General features: G+C 46.3%; 1 protein-coding gene across 1 annotated transcript in view; it reads left to right on the top strand.

Annotated features, from left to right (window-relative positions):
- C3 (complement C3) overlaps nt 1–18,454 on the top strand; it is a 329,940-nt gene that overhangs the window by 16,338 nt on the left and 295,148 nt on the right. The window contains exons 2-3 of the mRNA XM_078685332.1: nt 9,831–10,023; nt 10,328–10,490. Coding sequence (XP_078541458.1) covers nt 9,831–10,023; nt 10,328–10,490 — 356 coding nt within the window. The remainder of the gene's footprint in view (nt 1–9,830; nt 10,024–10,327; nt 10,491–18,454) is intronic.

Raw genomic sequence — 18,454 nt, 5'->3', positions numbered from 1 at the left:
TATGGCTCATCGTAATGTTCTTGGCCACCCTGAGTAATCAGGGGAGTATGCCGGTGACACTGCGCCCCTGCGGGAGAGCTCCCATTAGTAGTTGTAGGTTTTGTGTTGTTTGGGATGGGTATTTTACAACCTGATTGGGGGGTTGGAGTGGATGGTGGGTTGGGGGATGGAGTTGTTTTAATGTTCGCCAGCTCTATGCTTTTCTATTTGTATGCTGCTTGTCATGTGAAAATGTCTACAACACTATGCTCTGTTCCTAATGAGTCGTTGCATTACATTGATGTAGCCACTCAATGACCTCTTTCAAGTTCCTTACCTGGAACATTCGAGGGTTAAACGATGGTAGGAATGCCAGGTTAGTGCATTCGTATTTAATTAGACATAATATTGATGTTTGCCTGCTACAGGAGACACATTTAAGTATTCACACCTCACCTAGATTACGCCACAACAGATGGGGTGCAGTTTACTCCTCTGTATATTCCAACTACTCTAGATGAGAATCTGTGCTGAAGAGACGCGGAGTGGATTGGAAGGCAGCCGAACAACAACTGGAACCGGATGGTTTATATGTAATTATACAAGGTACCCTAGCCGGCAGTCCAGTGGTGATAGTTGTGGTATATGGCCCCAATACGGACACCCCTACATTTTTCCAAACAGTATGGGCCAAAGTCAAGTCAAGTCAAGTCAAAAATTTGTATAGCGCACTACTCACCCGGAGGGTCTCAAGGCGCTTGAGGGGGGTGGGGGGGTTTGTTACTTATCAAATAGCCAAGTTTTGAGTTGTTTTCTGAAGGAGAGGTGGTTTTGTGTAAGGCGGAGGTGGGCGGGGAGAGAGTTCCAGGTTTTGGCCGCTAAGTAGGAGAAAGATCTTTCTCCCATGGTGGTTCTTTGGATGCGTGGAATCGTAGCAAGGGCTTGATTGGACGATCGTAGTTGGCGGGTGGGGGTGTAGAAGGTCAGGCGCGTGTTGAGGTATTTGGGTCCTAGGTCGTAGAGGGCTTTGTGTGCGTGGGTGAGGAGGCGGAATGTTATTCTCTTGTTGACGGGGAGCCAATGAAGGTCTCTCAGGTGACCGGATATGTGATTGTGGCGGGGTATGTCTAGGATGAGTCTTGCGGAGGCGTTCTGAATGCGTTGGAGTTTTTTCTGCAATTTGGCTGTGGTTCCGGCGTAGAGGGTGTTTCCGTAGTCCAGACGGCTTGTGACAAGTGCTTGGGTGACCGTCTTTCTTGTTTCGGTGGGGATCCATCAGAAGATCTTTTTGAGCATGCGTAAAATGTTGAAGCATGATGATGAGATGGCGTTGACTTGTCTGGTCATCGAGAGAGAGGAGTCTAGAATGAATCCCAGGTTGCGAGCATGGTCCGTGGGTTTGCGCGCGCTGCCTAGGGCAGGTGGCCACCATGAGTCGTCCCATGCGGAGGGGGATGACCCAAGGATGAGGACTTCCGTCTTGTCTGAATTCAGTTTTAAGCGGCTGTTCTTCATCCACTCGGCTACGTCTTTCATCCCTTCGTGTAGGTTGGTTTTGGCGGTGTTTGGGTCTTTGGTGAGGGAGAGGATCAGCTGTGTGTCGTCAGCGTAGGAGATGATGTTGAGGTTGTGTTGTCGTGCGATGGATGCAAGGGGGCTCATGTAGACGTTGAAGAGGGTGGGGCTGAGCGATGATCCTTGTGGTACGCCGCAGATGACTTCGGTGGCCTCTGATCTGAAAGGGGGGAGGCGGACTCTCTGTGTTCTTCCGGCGAGGAACGATATGATCCAATCCAATGCTTTTCCTTGTATCCCGACGTTGCTGAGACGTTGTACAAGAGTGCTATGGCAGACCGTGTCAAACGCTGCGGAGAGGTCAAGGAGGATGAGGGCGGCTGTTTCCCCGTTGTCGAGTAGTGTTCAGATGTCGTCTGTGGCTGCGATGAGGGCGGTCTCGGTGCTGTGTTTGGCTCGGAATCCGGACTGTGAGGGGTCAAGGGAGCCGTTAGATTCGAGGAAGGCGGCGAGCTGACTGTCGACGGCCTTCTCTATAACTTTGGCAGGGAAAGGGAGGAGCGAGATGGGGCGGTAGTTCTTAAGTTCAGTGGGGTCTGCTGTAGGTTTCTTCAGGAGGGCATTGAGTTCGGCATGTTTCCAGCTTTCCGGGAAGGTAGCGGTGTTGAGGGAGCAGTTGATGATATCTCGGAGATGAGGTGCGATGATGGAGTTGGCCTTGTTGAAGATGTGGTGGGGGCATGGGTCGGTTGGTGATCCGGAGTGAATGGAGTTCATCAAGCGGATGGTGTCTTCGGTGCTGATCGGGTTCCAGGCGCAAAGGGTGGTGGTGGGGTCCTTCAGTTCGGTGTTAAGGGGGGTGGATTGGTTGCCGAAGCTGTTGTGTATGTCAGCTATTTTTCTGTGGAAGAAAGAGGCTAGAGAGTCGCAGAGGTCTTGAGAGGGAGTGATGTCGTTGGTGCCGGCGCTGGGGTTGGTGAGCTCTTTGACGATGCTGAAGAGTTCCTTGCTGTTGTGGGCGTTGTTGTCTAGTCGATCCTTGAATTCTGATTTCTTGGTGGATCGGATCAGCTGATGGTGTTTGCGGGTGGCGTCCTTGAGGGCGGTCATGTTGTCTGTGGTTGGGTTTTTTCGCCAGGTTTTCTCGAGGGTGCGGCAGTTCTTTTTGGAGTTCTTGAGGTCATCATTGAACCAGGAGGCTTTTTTGTTATCTGGCTTGTTGTGTTGCTTTTTCAAGGGTGCTAATTCGTCAGCGCAGTGGGTGATCCATTGTGCGAGATTGATGGCTGCTTGATTTGGGTCCGAGGGTTTGGCGGGAGGGTTTTGGTTTAGCGATGTGGTGAGCTGGTCGGTGGTAAGTTTGTTGCAGTTTCTGTGGGGGACTTGTTGTGGGTGGTGGTGGTTCGTGGTCTTTCTGAAGTTGAAGTGGACGCAGCTGTGGTCCGTCCAGTGGAGTACTGTGACGTGATTGAAGGAGACGTGCTTGCTGGAGGAGAAGATTGGGTTGAGTGTGTGTCCGGCATAGTGGGTGGGAGTGTTTACCAGTTGTTTGAGTCCGAGATTGGCGAGGTTGTCCAGAAGGGTGGTGGTGTTGCTGTCGTTGTTCTTCTCTAGGTGGAAGTTGAAGTCCCCTAGGAGAATGTAGTCCTCGGAGGGGAGGGTGTGTGGGCTGTTGAAGTCAGTGATGTCTTCGCTGAATTGTGTGCGGGGTCCTGGGGGTCTGTAGATGAGGGTGCCTCTAAGTGTGGTCTTGGGGTCGGTGTGTATCTTGAAGTGGAGGTGTCCGGCGGTAGTGAGGGTGTCCTCGGAGGTTGTCGTGATGCGGATGGTGTTTTTGTGGACGATGGCGATCCCTCCTCCTGTCTGGTTGATGCGGTCCTTTCGGATGATCTTGTATCCTTCCGGGATGGCTATGGCTATGTCGGGCGCTGATGAGGCGTTCATCCAGGTTTCCGTAAGAAAGGCGACGTCCGGCGTAGTGTTGTCTATTAGGTTCCATAGTTCAATGGCGTGTCTGTGGACTGAACGGGTGTTGAGCAGGATGCACTTCAGGTGGTTGTTGGCGCAGCTATGTTTGGCGTTTGTGGATGTGGTGTGGGTTTTGATGCAGCCGAATTTGCAGGATTGGCAGGTGAAGGGTCCATGGGTGCGTCCTGGGGCGGCTTGGTGGCAGTCGGGGAGACGGCCGGTGTTGAGTGCAGAGAGGGTTGCGGCGTTGTACGTTAGGCGGGTGGAGTGGGTTTTGCGTGGTCCAGGGGGTTTGGCACTGGGCGCGGTCCAGGCGCGGACGGGCGTAGACGGGCTTACCTTTGGCATGCCTCCGGCGCGCATGGGGCGCGCCCGCTGCGCGTGAACGCTGCGCATTTGCGGCTCTGTCATATGTGGAGAGTGGAGGGGGGCGGAGCGAGGGAGGAGCAGCTGGGAGGCGGGAGCGGGGTGGCGCGTGGGGAAGGGATCGCTTGTAGATGTTGTAGGGAGCGGGGGTGGGGCCACGGGGGAGCAGCGGCGGGGAGGAGAGATGGGCTGGGACACCAAATGGCAACGAACAACAACAAAAGGCAATGCAGGGCGAGATCGGGGCACAGGCTGGCACAGATACTCAATAAAGGCAGCAAATAAGATCTCAGTAACAGAAAGCAATGCAGAGCTAGATCAGAGCACAGGCTTGCACAGATACTTAATAAAGGCAGCAAATACGATCTCAGTAACAGAAAGCAATGCAGCGCTAGATCGGGGCACAGGCTTGCACAGATACTTAATAAAGGCAGCAAATACGATCTCAGTAACAGAAAGCAATGCAGAGCTAGATCGGGGCACAGGCTTGCACAGATACTTAATAAAGGCAGCAAATACGATCTCAGCAAGGCAGCAAGTATGATACCAACAAAGCGAGGTCGGGGCACAGGCTGGCAGGGCACAGAGTGTGGATGCGGTGCGAGGACGGCCAGGAGCGGGTGGAGCGACTGGATCTGACTGGGTCAGGACGGTCACAGCTCTTCACCGCTCTGGTCAGTCCTTAAGTTCCAGTGGGAGGGAGGAGCAGCTGGGAGGCGGGAGCGGGGTGGCGCGTGGGGAAGGGATCACTTGTAGATGTTGTAGGGAGCGGGGGTGGGGCCGCGGGGGAGCAGCGGCGGGGAGGAGAGATGGGCTGGGACACCAAATGGCAATGAACAACAACAAAAGGCAATGCAGGGCGAGATCGGGGCACAGGCTGGCACAGATACTCAATAAAGGCAGCAAATACGATCTCAGTAACAGAAAGCAATGCAGAGCTAGATCGGGGCACAGGCTTGCACAGATACTTAAAAAAGGCAGCAAATACGATCTCAGTAACAGAAAGCAATGCAGAGCTAGATCGGGGCACAGGCTTGCACAGATACTTAATAAAGGCAGCAAATACGATCTCCGTAACAGAAAGCAATGCAGAGCTAGATCGGGGCACAGGCTTGCACAGATACTTAATAAAGGCAACAAATACGATCTCAGCAACGCAGCAAGTATGATACCAACAAAGCGAGGTCGGGGAACAGGCTGGCAGGGCACAGAGTGTGGATGCGGTGCGAGGACGGCCAGGAGCGGGTGGAGTGACCGGATCTGACTGGGTCAGGACGACAAATTGACAAAGCGACAAATTGTGACACTATTATCTGGGGGTGGGGGGACTTTAATGCCATTCTCGATGACGACCTAAATAGGAAAGAAACATCTCGTGCATTACATCCTTTAGCTAGCGCTACGCTGTGAGCCATTCTAGCAGATGGTGATTTGGTGGACATCTGGAGGAGGGAGCATCCGTCGATTAGGGAGGGCACATGCATTTCAGAATATCATAAGGCATGGTCGCGGGTTGATTATTGGTTAGTATCCCAAGGTGTAACTACATGGACGAGAGAGGTCTTCCCCGATCCCTATCAGATCATGCACCCTGTCTATTGTGATTGGAACTACCACATTGCATACCTAGGATGTATACCTGGAGATTGCCCCCAAGACGCCCTTTAAGACAACGCCTTTAAAGAATAAATTAGAGGTGACAATAACAATCATTTCCCCTCAACACGGGGTCTGTAAAAACGGTGGCTACATTATAGGAAGCCTTCAAAACTGTGATAAGGGGAAACTGTATAGAAAAACAAGCCGGACTGTTGAGGGCCATTCGGGGGGCTCTGAACTCACTAGAGAAACAGATTAGGGACTTGGAACAAAAATTCTATACCACCGGTGAGCCCACCACTTTGGCCTCACTGAAAGAAAAACTACTGGAATTTGAAGAAGAGGCGCACAGAGAAGTCAAGTTCCTGGGTAAACAAGTTCAGGCTAGGAGGTATGGAGAGGGTGATAGGCGGGGGAGGACGCTGACGGCAATGCTGCGACCACCATAATCCTCTACATTTGTAACTGCATTGATGGCTGCGAGCCACTCTATCGTCAGGGGACAGAAAGCTGTACTTGATGAGTTCTCCAGTTTTTATTCTCAGCTCTACACCACTACACTGAGCTCCATCCCCGAGGGCCTGCTGCCATTTCTGAACTCTCTTGAGATGCTATGGCTGAGTAATGGCTAAAGGGAATATTTGGATTTCCTTTTTACAGCGGACGACGTGGCGCAAGTCATAAAAAGCCTACCGTTAAACAAAGCCCCCGGTTCAGACGGTCTAACAACCGCCTTTTATAAAGTCTATGTTGAGGAATTAGCACACCGCCTATTCAAACTTTTCGACAAAACGGGTGTCCTGCCACCGTCAATGCGGGACTATTATAATTACCCTTTTAAAACCTGGGAAGTCCGAGGATGAACTATATTCCTATCGGCCACTCTCACTGATAAATGTGGATATTAAAATCTTGGCAAAGCTCATTGCTAATCGGCTGCAGCCCTTGCTCCCATTGGTGGCCCGTCCGGATCATTCTGGGTTTATCCCCGGGAGGTCAACCTCCCACAATCTTAGGACTTTATTCTTGGTATTACATTATTTGCTTGCAGAATTACAGGCAGCCGCTGTATTTTTAGATGCTACAAAAGCATACGATACTTTGGAATGGCAATACTTATTTGAGATCCTTGGTCATATGGGTTTCAGTCCGTTATTTATAAATTTAATACGTCTGCTTTACACACAACCACTAGCAAGTGTGAGAGTGAATGGTCTCCTCTCGGCACCATTTAATATTTCACGTATTACAAGACAAGGATGCCTGCTATCCCCCCTACTTTTTGCGATCACGATGGAACCACTCGCGGTGCGCATCGGACAACATCACACTGCCAAGGGAATCAGGTTTAGTGCTCGTAGTCTTCTTTTTTCACTCTACGCAGACGATGTCACACTGTACATCTCTGATCCAGCAACAGATCTAGATCTGTTATTGAGAGAATTTATTAAATTCGGTGGGCGATCAATAGGGCTAAATCTGTTATTTTCCCTTTGACTGACACGACTGTCCAATCCCAATCTGAGTTCCCCCTTCCATGGACAATGGAACCTGTGAAATATTTAGGATTATAGATTAGCAGGGATATCCAGGTCTTGTGGAACATGAACTGTGGATGTGACGTAAACTGGCTGGAGGAGAAGGTCGCTGCTTGGGCTGGGCTCCTGCTCTCATTGTCCGGGAGGATAGCTTTGGCCAAGATGGTGGTACTTCCTAAATTCCTTTATTTATTTGTAAATCTTCCAATCCCTTTCACGCAAGCCTTTTTTAAAACACTTAAGTCTTTGTTGATTTCCCAGGTATGGGCGGGTGGGCAAGCTAGAGTCTCCTGGGAACTTTTAACACTTCCTTTGCAACAGGGTGGTCTTGGAGCTCCGGACATGCAATTATATGCGTGGAGCGCTCAAGCGCAGTTCTTACACTACTGGGCACATCCTACTCCTTTTCAGCCCCAAGGTGCGGCTGTTGCGACACCTCTCAGTCTCCCCCTACAGGTTGCCCTATATAAAGAATGCAAATTCCCTAGGAAGGATATAGATAAAGTAGAGACTATGTGCTGGGCCTGGAACGAGTTGCAGAAGAGGGCCGGCGCTCCCATACTGTATGCCCCTGCAATGCCCTTAGCACATAACCCGATGTTGTTCCCCACGGGGGAGGGTATTGGAAAAGACCTGGCATATAATATGAACCTACACACATTCACTTGACCTTTACCCAGAAGGGTCTTTCCGACCACCCCCTTCGGCCACGGAGTAGCCACAGGTGTCTTTTTCCGCATTGTCAATTTAAAATCAATTCTAAAGTGGCCAGCTTTGCTCTCTCTTTGCCTGTGAAATATTTTCCCTTATTTGTTGTTTTGTCTTCTCTTGAATGTGGTACAGGACTGTGCCGGAAACGATCTAATTAACTGTTCTAAAAAATTGTTCAAATAAACACCCTGTCCGGCTGGACAGAGGACAAATATAGTTTCCTACTATGGCCTATATTTTATTTTTAAACTTGATTCTGATAAGCTAAGGACCTTTGTCTTTCAAAACAATTTTTCCGCATTGTCTGCATATCACAAACTTAGAGCTGCATGTCGGTCCCTCCATGACACTTTTCCGGAAGCCCCACCCACCCTCAGTGCATTAGAAAATGTTCTTAAGTCGACTTCCCCTTGCCGACTAATCACCAGAATATACAGCCACATGCAGAATTCGTCCCCCTTGACAAAACCACAGGCACTATAGGCATGGAATGAAGACTTGCAGCCTCCGCTCACAGAAGACCAATGGCTTTATTGTTGTAGCCAACTCACAGCACTTTCCCCTAATTATAAGCTCTGCTTAGTCCATTTTAAATTCCTACATAGATTTTACAGAATACCTATTAACCTGCATCATATAGGTCTCAAAGAGGATGAAAGTTGCTGGAAATGTGAGAGAGCCCCTGCCAGCTTTTTACATGTTGCATGAGATTGCCTGAGGTTGGAAAAAGACTGGATTGATGTATTTATTTTAATTCACCAAATGATTGGGCTTGCTGGAGAGCCTAATCCTGTACAGGGACTGCTAGGGTATGTTAAGGACACTCCTGCCAAGCTTAGGAAGCTACACTCCTTGTTGCTCCTTTTCGCTAAAATGCGGGTAGCCATGCATTGGGGAAGTAAGCGGGTCCCATTGAAAACTGACTGGATAGCAGACATAAGGTTTGGTTACTCACAATTGACCACCTTCTGGGAGCTAATGCCCTACACATCCAGACCCAAAGACATATGGGAACCATTTGTGGTGTGGGCCTGTGAACATCAAGAGACAACTGCTACCTAGGTGCCTCAGGAATAATAACATGGGGGATATGGGGGGGCTACGGAATAAAGGTGGGGATATAGCAAATATGCTAATCTGTCTGATTATGTTACACGCCTTTCAAATTCTTTGGTTGTTTTTTTTAATGCGATCTGTCCTGCTATGAATCATTGTGTTGATACTGCTGCAATTTTTCTAATGGACCTACTTATCGTGTTATTGGGACTATATGTCGGAGCGATCAGGTATACATATGGAGTAGTAACTAATATTACTCTGTTACGGAACAATAGTTCTGTATTGTATAAGCACCTGACTGACTGTTTTTGCAACTGGTTGTCTTGTTAGTTTCTTAAAAATGCCAATAAAAAAATCCCAGATGACGGTTCTGTTACAGGATAGATTTCTGATATGACTACTCCTGCGTAACTTATTCACTTATTCATTCAGGTCTGATTTTGAGATGGGTGTACTGGAACATCCTCTAATTTCAGGATTTAGTGCTAAAATCAAAGGAGAATTCACCAGTTCCATCTCAAGTTTCAAGATTTGCTGTGCGGCTCAAATAATCCAGTCTTTTTCTATACATAATGGTACTTGTAGCAGGCCATACTTCACTATACATTCAGGACCAAAAATCTGAAAGTGCAAAAAAAACTCAATCTGGACGAGCTTTGGGAATTTACCTCTACCCGTGGATAATATGGTGATAGAAATTCAATGTTCCATTGTCAGAATCCACAGTGACCCTTTTACAGTGTCCTCTTCATTCTACCCTGCTAACTCGCCCCAAAGCACTTGCATATCTCTAGCCCTAGACAAACCTTACAGCTAACCATCACCCTCACACCAACATTATCCCAACCTATAATCAATCTCTTTACTTTATCTCAAGTACAACAACAATAATCAATTGGCCTCAACGTCCCCAACAGAAAGGTTTTAATAACTCCCCTGGACTTTTCTTTGTCATGGAAGTTAGTTGCATTGACTTGCTGAGTTTAAGTTGCTCTGGTCTACCAGTAAACATCAGCACTGGTATGTGAGGGTATTAATGGGAGCAAACAATCTCAGGAGGAACACGATGTAAATGCATTGCTTTGACTTTCACAGATGTATCCTGATCACCCCCAATGTCCTGCGGGTGGAGAACAGCGAGACAGTTGTCGTCGAAGTCCCCAATCAAAACGTCCCAGTTAATGTCGAAGTGTCTGTGTACGACTTTCCACAGAAGAGGAAGAATCTTTTCTCTACCAACATCGGTCTCAACAGTGCAAATGGGTACTTGGGCATGTCAGAGATAATGGTGAGTGGATGCGAAATACACTATTCTGGGCAGGGCACAGTAGGGCATGGACAGAGGTCACACCCTGCCCAACATTGCTCAATATAAGATGTTTACAACATAAAAAAATTGAGAAAGGCTGGTCATTGCTTACAAACACCACACTGAACACAGAACAGTGCCAGCCTTAAATGGCAACATGGGGTGAAAAAACACCCATGGTTCAGTTACATAAGATTAGGAAAACACATGGCTATTGCACTATTTTAAAGGCCACGGTGGTAATAATAGAAACTTAGTCCTGGCTCTTCTTCTCTTTATTCAGGTCCCTGCCAAAGACATGAAGGCAGATTCCAAACTCAAACAGTATGTCTATGTCATCGCCAAATCTGCTGGATGCCAAGTGGAGAAAGTGGTCCTTGTTTCCTTTCAAAGTGGATACATATTTATCCAGGCTGATAAAACTATCTATACACCTGGATCTACAGGTAAAGACACTTTTTCTACAATAAGTTTGATATTGAACAAGATGAAATTAAAACGTGAAGCTACAGATAACAATATTAAAGCTGAAAATGTATCTACAGGAAGTTTGTGTCACAATTGTCAAAAGTAATAGCCTGGAACAAAACTGCCCTTCAGATATAGGCTCAAAATATTCCCTGGCATCAGACTGGAACCCAGAACACTTTATATTGTATATATTCCTTGGTGTTGAATTGCTCACAATTGTACAGCCAAACAGAGCAAACAGAAAAGAGATTTTAGAGAGAAGTCCCAGAAGAGAGGTGTTGCATCTCTATGAATTGAAGAATACCAGGCATTAAACTTCCAAACTTGTATGATATACATTGTCATCTCAAATCAACTGACAACCAAATAGGCTCACACTGAGAAAAAATAACAAAACACATAGATTTTCAGATTTTTCCTAAAAACAAGGTAATAAGAGAGCTGATGAAGCTGGCAGACCAGAACATTACATCCAACTCGAACCAAGAACCTCAGAGGCTCTGCCTCCGAAGCAGGTTTTACCACAGCAAGTCATTTAATGCATAAATAATCATTCTGATAAATGAGATCCTGGAGTAGTGTATGAAGACATCAGACAGGCCCTTAGGAACAGTCCAGTAGGAAGGCCGCTAAGCAAAGCAGAGAATGGTGTAACAAATCTCATTTTAATCGCGAGATAGTGTTGAGAATGGCAAACAGCAGAAATGTGGTGGACCCTGGTCGCTATGTTTTTAATCCTCTGAAGCTTTTTCAGCTGTCCCTCATGGAGACAGAAGTAAATTATATTTCCATACTAAAAGGTGACTAGTATCACAGCACCAACCATTGACTCTCGCATCTTTGTTTCTCGTTCGTAATAAACGGTGCAACTTTCTTTGAAGCAAGACTTAAAAGCCTTATACTCTCCAAATCTGTCAGTCGGGGTGAGTTCTTGATCAAACCAAAACACAGATTTTTAACTATAGCCATGGAGACATTGTGATCTTGCTGCAACGGGGACCACAGCCTGTCTGACCAGGTTTAACCCCTTGCATGCGGCACGAATTTTCGCGCTGTGTGGGCATTTCAATTAGTGAGCGGGATTTGGACGGCCCCCGGCCGTCCTCCGCACACCCCCACTGTGACACGTGACAGCCGGGGGCGGTCACGAGCATGCAAGGGGTTAAAGGTGTCAACCAATCACTAAGATTTCTGCTCTGGTCTTGGTGAGGTATAGAAGTTTCTTTTTTTGTTCCAATATCTTTATTGTTATTTAAAAAGAGTTAATACATTTATATTATAATGCAATATAACAAAGCTTTATGAGATATACAATAAGTTAAAAGCGGATAAATACAGAATCGAAAATAAAATTCAGACCAGAGAGTAATGAACTCACAAGGAAGCAGAATATATACATTACATATCCTATACGTTTATAAATTGAATTGAAAATTATTACAAAGACCGGGTAGAAGAAATATGAGAGATCAACATCTCATATTACTTTTATCCCAAAACCTAGTCATATTGCACAAATACATGAATTTGCATAACAAAAGAGAGTAGAAGAAAAGACAGAAAGAAGTAAAGAAGAGGAAAGAGAGGAAGAGATGGGGACAACTGCTTCAATGCGGAAAACAAATTAAATAGTGGAATCAAAGGGATACTGAGGTACCAACCCCAGAGAAGACAAATTCATATATTTATCCAATAACCTCCAAACACTACTAGAAATGGAATGAGTGTAACGCTTGTCTTTAGCAAAAGTATGAGCCCCATGAACATATGATACCCATGCCCACCAGGTATGATAAGACAAAAGATTAAAATATTTCCACTCTGCTAATATAACATTAACAGCAATGGAATTAAGTAAATCCAATAACTGCATATCTGTAGTATCGAGGGGTAAAGGATTTGAGATAGCCCATGGTGCCAATAAGATCATTGGTAGAGAAAACTCCAACAAAATATTAAATATTAGTGATAGATGTTTCCGTGCTAAATCCCAAAAGGATTGCAGTAACGAACATTCCAAAAACATATGCCGGTTAGTGCCCATGGTGCCAATAAGATCATTGGTAGAGAAAACTCCAACAAAATATTAAATATTAGTGATAGATGTTTCCGTGCTAAATCCCAAAAGGATTGCAGTAACGAACATTCCAAAAACATATGCCGGTTAGTGCCTGAAACCAAATTACAATTCCAACAGAGATGGTTATCTCTGAGCTTCAATTTGTGTAAGCGTGCACTAGTCCAATGCAGAAGATTCAATGCAAAAAAATGTAGTTTGACTAAGAGAAGGAGCAATTTTATTATGTAATGAAAACTTCCCAATCAGCTGCCAGGTCTCTTGTGAAATGTGTTTATAAATATCATTGTCATAATGATGACACCATTTATCTTATGTAATTGTAGACTGAGAAGGAAGTGGAGCAGATAGAAACTGATATATTCTCGAAGCAGTATGTCCTGAGCGAGACCACATAGAAAGAAGTGAGACAGTAACCAACTCTGTAGAAAGGGATATTTTAGAAAGGGCAACCTTCAATTTAAAAAAGGAATACAAATCCATATTATTATGGTGATATTCCCTAGCCAAATAAGAAAAGGGAAGAGGGTCGTGATTAGAATTATAAAGATCTTTAACCAACGTAAGACCTCTAATAGCCCAGGAAGAAACTGTAGTAGGATCAATATCAGCAACAATTTTAGAGTTATACCATAATGAGGACCATCCCGATTTATGAATAGGTTTAGATACTTTTTTATCAATATATTTTAGTGCATCACTCGTGTCTAAGACAATACGGTGTGAATGAACCAGAACGAGCTTAGAAGCAGCGAGAAAGGAAGGAGTAGAAAGAGGAGTACACAACTCTTGTTCAATATAAATCCATGGGGGTGTATGATGAGAATCCGGCAAGTACCAAAGAGCACCCTGAGCAGCTAAAAAGACAATTTGATATAAGTTCCAATCTGGAAGATCACACCCACCCAGAACAGAGGGTTTTCTAAGATGTTTATACGCAATTCTAGTGCGTTTATCACTCCATAAAAATTGTGAAGTGAGTAAAGCAATCCCATGAAAAAATGATGAAGAAAGCTTTAAAGGTAACATGGTGGATAAAAAATTAATAATTGGGGTTATCATTATCTTAAGAGTTTGGAATCTTCCCCACCAGGAGATATATTTCGGTGACCAGGAGGACAAAAGGTCTTTAACTTTAGCTATGATGTGAGATTCATTATAAGAAATAGTATCTGAAAGGTCTTTACAAAACCAAATTCCTAAGTATTTAATACAAGTCGATTTCCATTTAAATCCCGAATTGCCCATGTGAGAAGGGAAACACTACGAATTAAGAGGGAACATTTCCGTCTTCTCTTTGTTCAGAGTATAACCTGAGACAAGCGAAAACTCTTTAATGGTATTGGAAATAGCAGGAAGTGCAGTCACAATATCATCTGAAGAGATAAGAACGTCATCCGCATATGCAGCAGTGTTAAGCGTATGTGAACCGAATTGAAATCTTTTAATAGCCTGATTCAAGTTGAGCAACCGAGGGAGTGGGTCTATAGACAATAGGAAGAGAAGGGGTGATAACGGGCACCCTTCTCAAATGCCCTGACGTAGAGTAAACAAATAAGACGTAACCCATTGACTCTGAAGTTAGCTTTAGGTTGCACATATAGATACATTACCATATTAATAAAAGTGTCCCCTAGGTTGTGTGATTGAAGCACTGCTTGTAGAAACGGCCAAGAGACTTTGTCGAAAGCCTTTTCGGCGTCAAGGGCAATCGCCGCCGATGGTAAGGTAGAGAGTATTGCTTTCTCCAAAATATGACAAAAGGTTTAAATATTATCTCTGGCAAGGCTCCCCTTCACAAAACCAATCTGGGAGTCATGAATAAGACTAGGTATATGACCCTCTAATCGCTTAGCCAAGATTTTGGCAAACATTTTAGCTTACATATTCAATGATGAAATTGGCTGAATTATTTTTGGGTCAGAATGATCTTTGCCCTCTTTTGGAATCACGACAATAGTAGCCTCAGCAGCTGAACCAGAGACCTTACCAGAAAGGATACAATTATCGAAAACCTCCTGACATTCCTCCCTACTACCCCGCGGAGAGTCCCCACCCCCGCTCACCCAGCGACACAATGACATCGGTCAAGCAACTAAGTGCCGCCCGCAATCAACTAATTACTTGACTCCCCATGGACCGAACCCTTACGCAATAGCTTTCCCCCCTACCTCTCAAGCAAAGCGAAGAAAAACTTCAAACATAGACTGATTAGACAACACCAGGAGACACTCTTCGTAGACACTTACCACTGCACCTCTAGAGGACAGATAGAAATGGACCTCATCTTTCACACTGATAGACCGGACAGCATCCTTAACACACATCTCTCCATCTCCAAAACTACCATCACCCCCTATAGTCGCAAATTGACGACTTCTCTCTCGAACCTAGTGACGAGGAGCAGCAACATCTCTATAACCATCTACGCCAATGGCACTGTCCTGATTCAGGCCAAGAGCGTTAACCTTGAGGTCTTCGACTCCCTCTTCCTCCACCTAAAAAATGCCCCCAAGAGCTCCATGCTAACTGGAGAGATGCCATCCCTCCCCTGATGAGCCTTCCTAGTCAAAGGAGGGTCGGGTCCCCCCTCTCCTCCACATCGATACCCCCCTCTTCACCACCTAGCGACACCCATTGCACTTCTCCAACAGTGAACAACGTTCATACTCACTCATGGAGTCAACGCACCCCCCTTAGCCCCACCACTCCCTCCCTGAAATCTGGGTCAGAACATGGCCCGCAAGAACAGCCTCCACCCAACCAGGCGGCGCCCCCCCACCACATGAGAGTCAGCGCCCGACAAGAGCAGGTACTAAGCCGGCCCTCAAGCCCCCCCTCTATCATTATTGACAATTCCTCACTCATTAAACATCAGGACCGGGTCTCCCTCCCCTCCCACAACAACGGTCACGACTGGGAACCCCCCACCCCCTTGGGCAGCGTTGCCCTAGCCCCACCCTCATCCCCCAAGAGCAATACTGCCTCCCTCTCCTTTGCAACTCGCCCCCCCTCTCCCAAGGGTAATGTTGCCACAGATACTATCCCATCCTCCCCGGATTACACATCACAAAGCCTCCTCCTCCTAGTTACGCAGCTGGAATCCCTGATCCGAGGCCTGAATGAAACACTAGCACTCCTGACCAGGACGCAAAAGCCCTCCATGACCCCCATCGCGTAATTTCCTACCCCCAGTACATGCATGAAAAGGTTCCACCCACCCTTGAACCTCTCATCCCTCCCAGATCCCAGTTCCCAGCACCTCAGTCCATCACGAAGGTGATTAACAAGCGCTCCGAAAGACCCAGAAGATCATCATCCCCTCCTTCCGCTCAGGAAGTGACACACCTAGTCCCATCCTACAACCCTGGTGTAAATCCCTCCCCCAAATCCAAGATAGAAGTAATCACGGGATTTAGAATTAACCACCCTCCCCCGAAAATACCTAGACCCCCGGCTCACCTACACTTTCCGAGAGCACATCCCACGGGATCAGGATCAAAGAAGGGCCCCTCATCAACTGCATGCTCCTTAATTGCAGATCTGCCATCAAATATGCAACAGAACTCGCAGAAACCTTCCTCTCCCATGATATTGACATTGCCTTCATCACAGAAACCTGGTTTAACAATCTCTCTCACCCCAGTTTCGACATGTTGGTGCCTCCTGGTTTCTCATTGATCAATAAAGACAGAATAGGGAACAGAGGCGGGGTTATAGCAATCATCCACAAGAGCAGCTTCACTATCTCGGAGACTACCTCATGCTCTTACAGCTCCTTTGAATGTCTATCAGTCACCATTAAAACCCACGATACCAGGGCCACCCTGGCCCATCTTCTGTATCACCCCCCAGGCAACTCCGCGGAATTTGTGATGCACCTTTCCGACCAAATTGCCCATTGTGCTCTAGGCAACTCGAACAACATAATCTTGGGTCACCTCAATCTCAGATGGAACAAAACACATAACCCGCTCATACAATCCCTAAACAACCTACTAACAGAAAATAATCTAACCCAACATTGCCTAGAAGAAACTCACCAAAGGGGAGCAATCCTTGACGCAATTATCGCCCAAACCAATGCTATCTCCGTCGAACACATCCTCCCTTTAGATTGGTCCGATCACCACCTAATTCTATTTCATATCAATCAAACGGGTCTATCCCAACACCCCAAGAGTGACCCCCCAAATGGATCAGAAACACAGCACAGATTCCCCGAGCTGACCTTGAAGATCAACTTAGCTTGCTCCTCCCTATCCCCACCGATCACCTATCAACCACTGAACTCACCTCTCTTTACCACTCCAATCTGACACTAACCTTGGACCAGCTTGCCCCATTGAAACAAAAAAAAAGCAGGGTGACTCCTTCCAGATCCTGGTTCACTTCCGACATCAATGAAGAAAGAAGACTTCTAAGAATGGCAGAAAGAACATGGAGGTACAACCCCTCCACCCTCCATCGTGAGCCACTCCTTGAAGCCAGCAGGTCTTACAAAACCCACATTAAAAATAAAAAGTCAGCTTTCTTCTGCGCAGCTCTAGATAATGCGAAAAATCGACCCAAAGAGCTTTTCAACATCATCAGGAACCAAACCTCAAAACCTATGACATCTTCAACACTAGAATCCAAAGAACGCTGCAACATCTTCGCCAACTTTTTCAATGAGAAAATTGCCAAGATAGACCTCTCGCTTGGTTCAAAGCTCCCCCCCCCCACGGTGAACTTAGTGTCTAAAAATCATGAGAGCGAAGCCTTGATGCCCACTAAATACTGGTCCTCCTTCATCCCCAACCAGGAAGAAGAGATAGTTAAATTAATCTCCAATACTAAACCCTCTTCACACGCCCTCGATCAGCTTCCCATGCACCTGATCAAAGACCTGAAGCTTGTCCTAGCCCCAGTATGGTGCAAGATTATTAATAGCTCTCTGAGCTCTGGAAGTGTTCCAGATTGCCTCAAAGTAGGCCAAGTCACTCCTCTGTTGAAAAAGCAGGGGTTAGACACTGAGGACTTGAATAACTTCAGACCCGTCTCAAATCTACCCCTCCTTTCCAAAATCTTGGAAAGATGTGTACTCCCTCAGCTGACCCAACATCTCGATAATATCAGTCTCCTTGACCCTCATCAATCCGGCTTCTGAAAAAGCTGTAGCACCGAAACAGCAATCCTCAATGTCATTGATGACATCCTCAAATCATTGGATTCGGACAACTGCTGTCTTCTCATCCTTCTGGACCTATCGGCCGCGTTCGATACAGTTGACCATAAATGGCTCATCAAAGCTTTGCAAGAGAGGGCTGGCCTTCAGGAGACGGTCCTACACTGGTTCTCCTCCTTTCTCCACAACCGTTCACAAAAAATCCTATCTCCACCCGTCATCAGAGGTGTCCCCCAAGGATCGGTACTTTCCCCGCAGCTCTTCAACATTTACATTGAACCCCTCAACTCTCTACTCAGGAAATCCAACATCCCCTTTCACTTATATGCTGAGGATACGCAACTTTATCTGGAAACCACTTCCATCAATAACATCCAAAGACTTAATAATACGCTCAAAGAGGTGCAACTCTGGCTCACAAACAATCACCTGAAACTCAACCAAGAGAAAACAGAAGTGCTCCTCATCTCCAACAAAAACGACAACCCCCAAATTGAAGAATGGCTCAAAGCAATTGATGCTCTCAACGGCAACCGCGCCCTGGCGGAATCAGTAAAATCCCTTGGTATCACCCTAGATCCGAAACTGGACATGAAAAATCATATTTCTCGATATGCCAAAAGCGCTTTCTCAACCTGAAACTACTTTACAAAATCAAACCCTTCTTTCCCCCCAAGGACCTTCAACAAGCAACC

Source organism: Lissotriton helveticus, chromosome 1_1 (assembly GCF_964261635.1).
Source record: "Lissotriton helveticus chromosome 1_1, aLisHel1.1, whole genome shotgun sequence".
NCBI lineage: Eukaryota > Metazoa > Chordata > Amphibia > Caudata > Salamandridae > Lissotriton > Lissotriton helveticus.
Note: the sequence above shows the minus strand (reverse complement) of the source record. Positions and strands in the feature narration are given on the sequence as shown.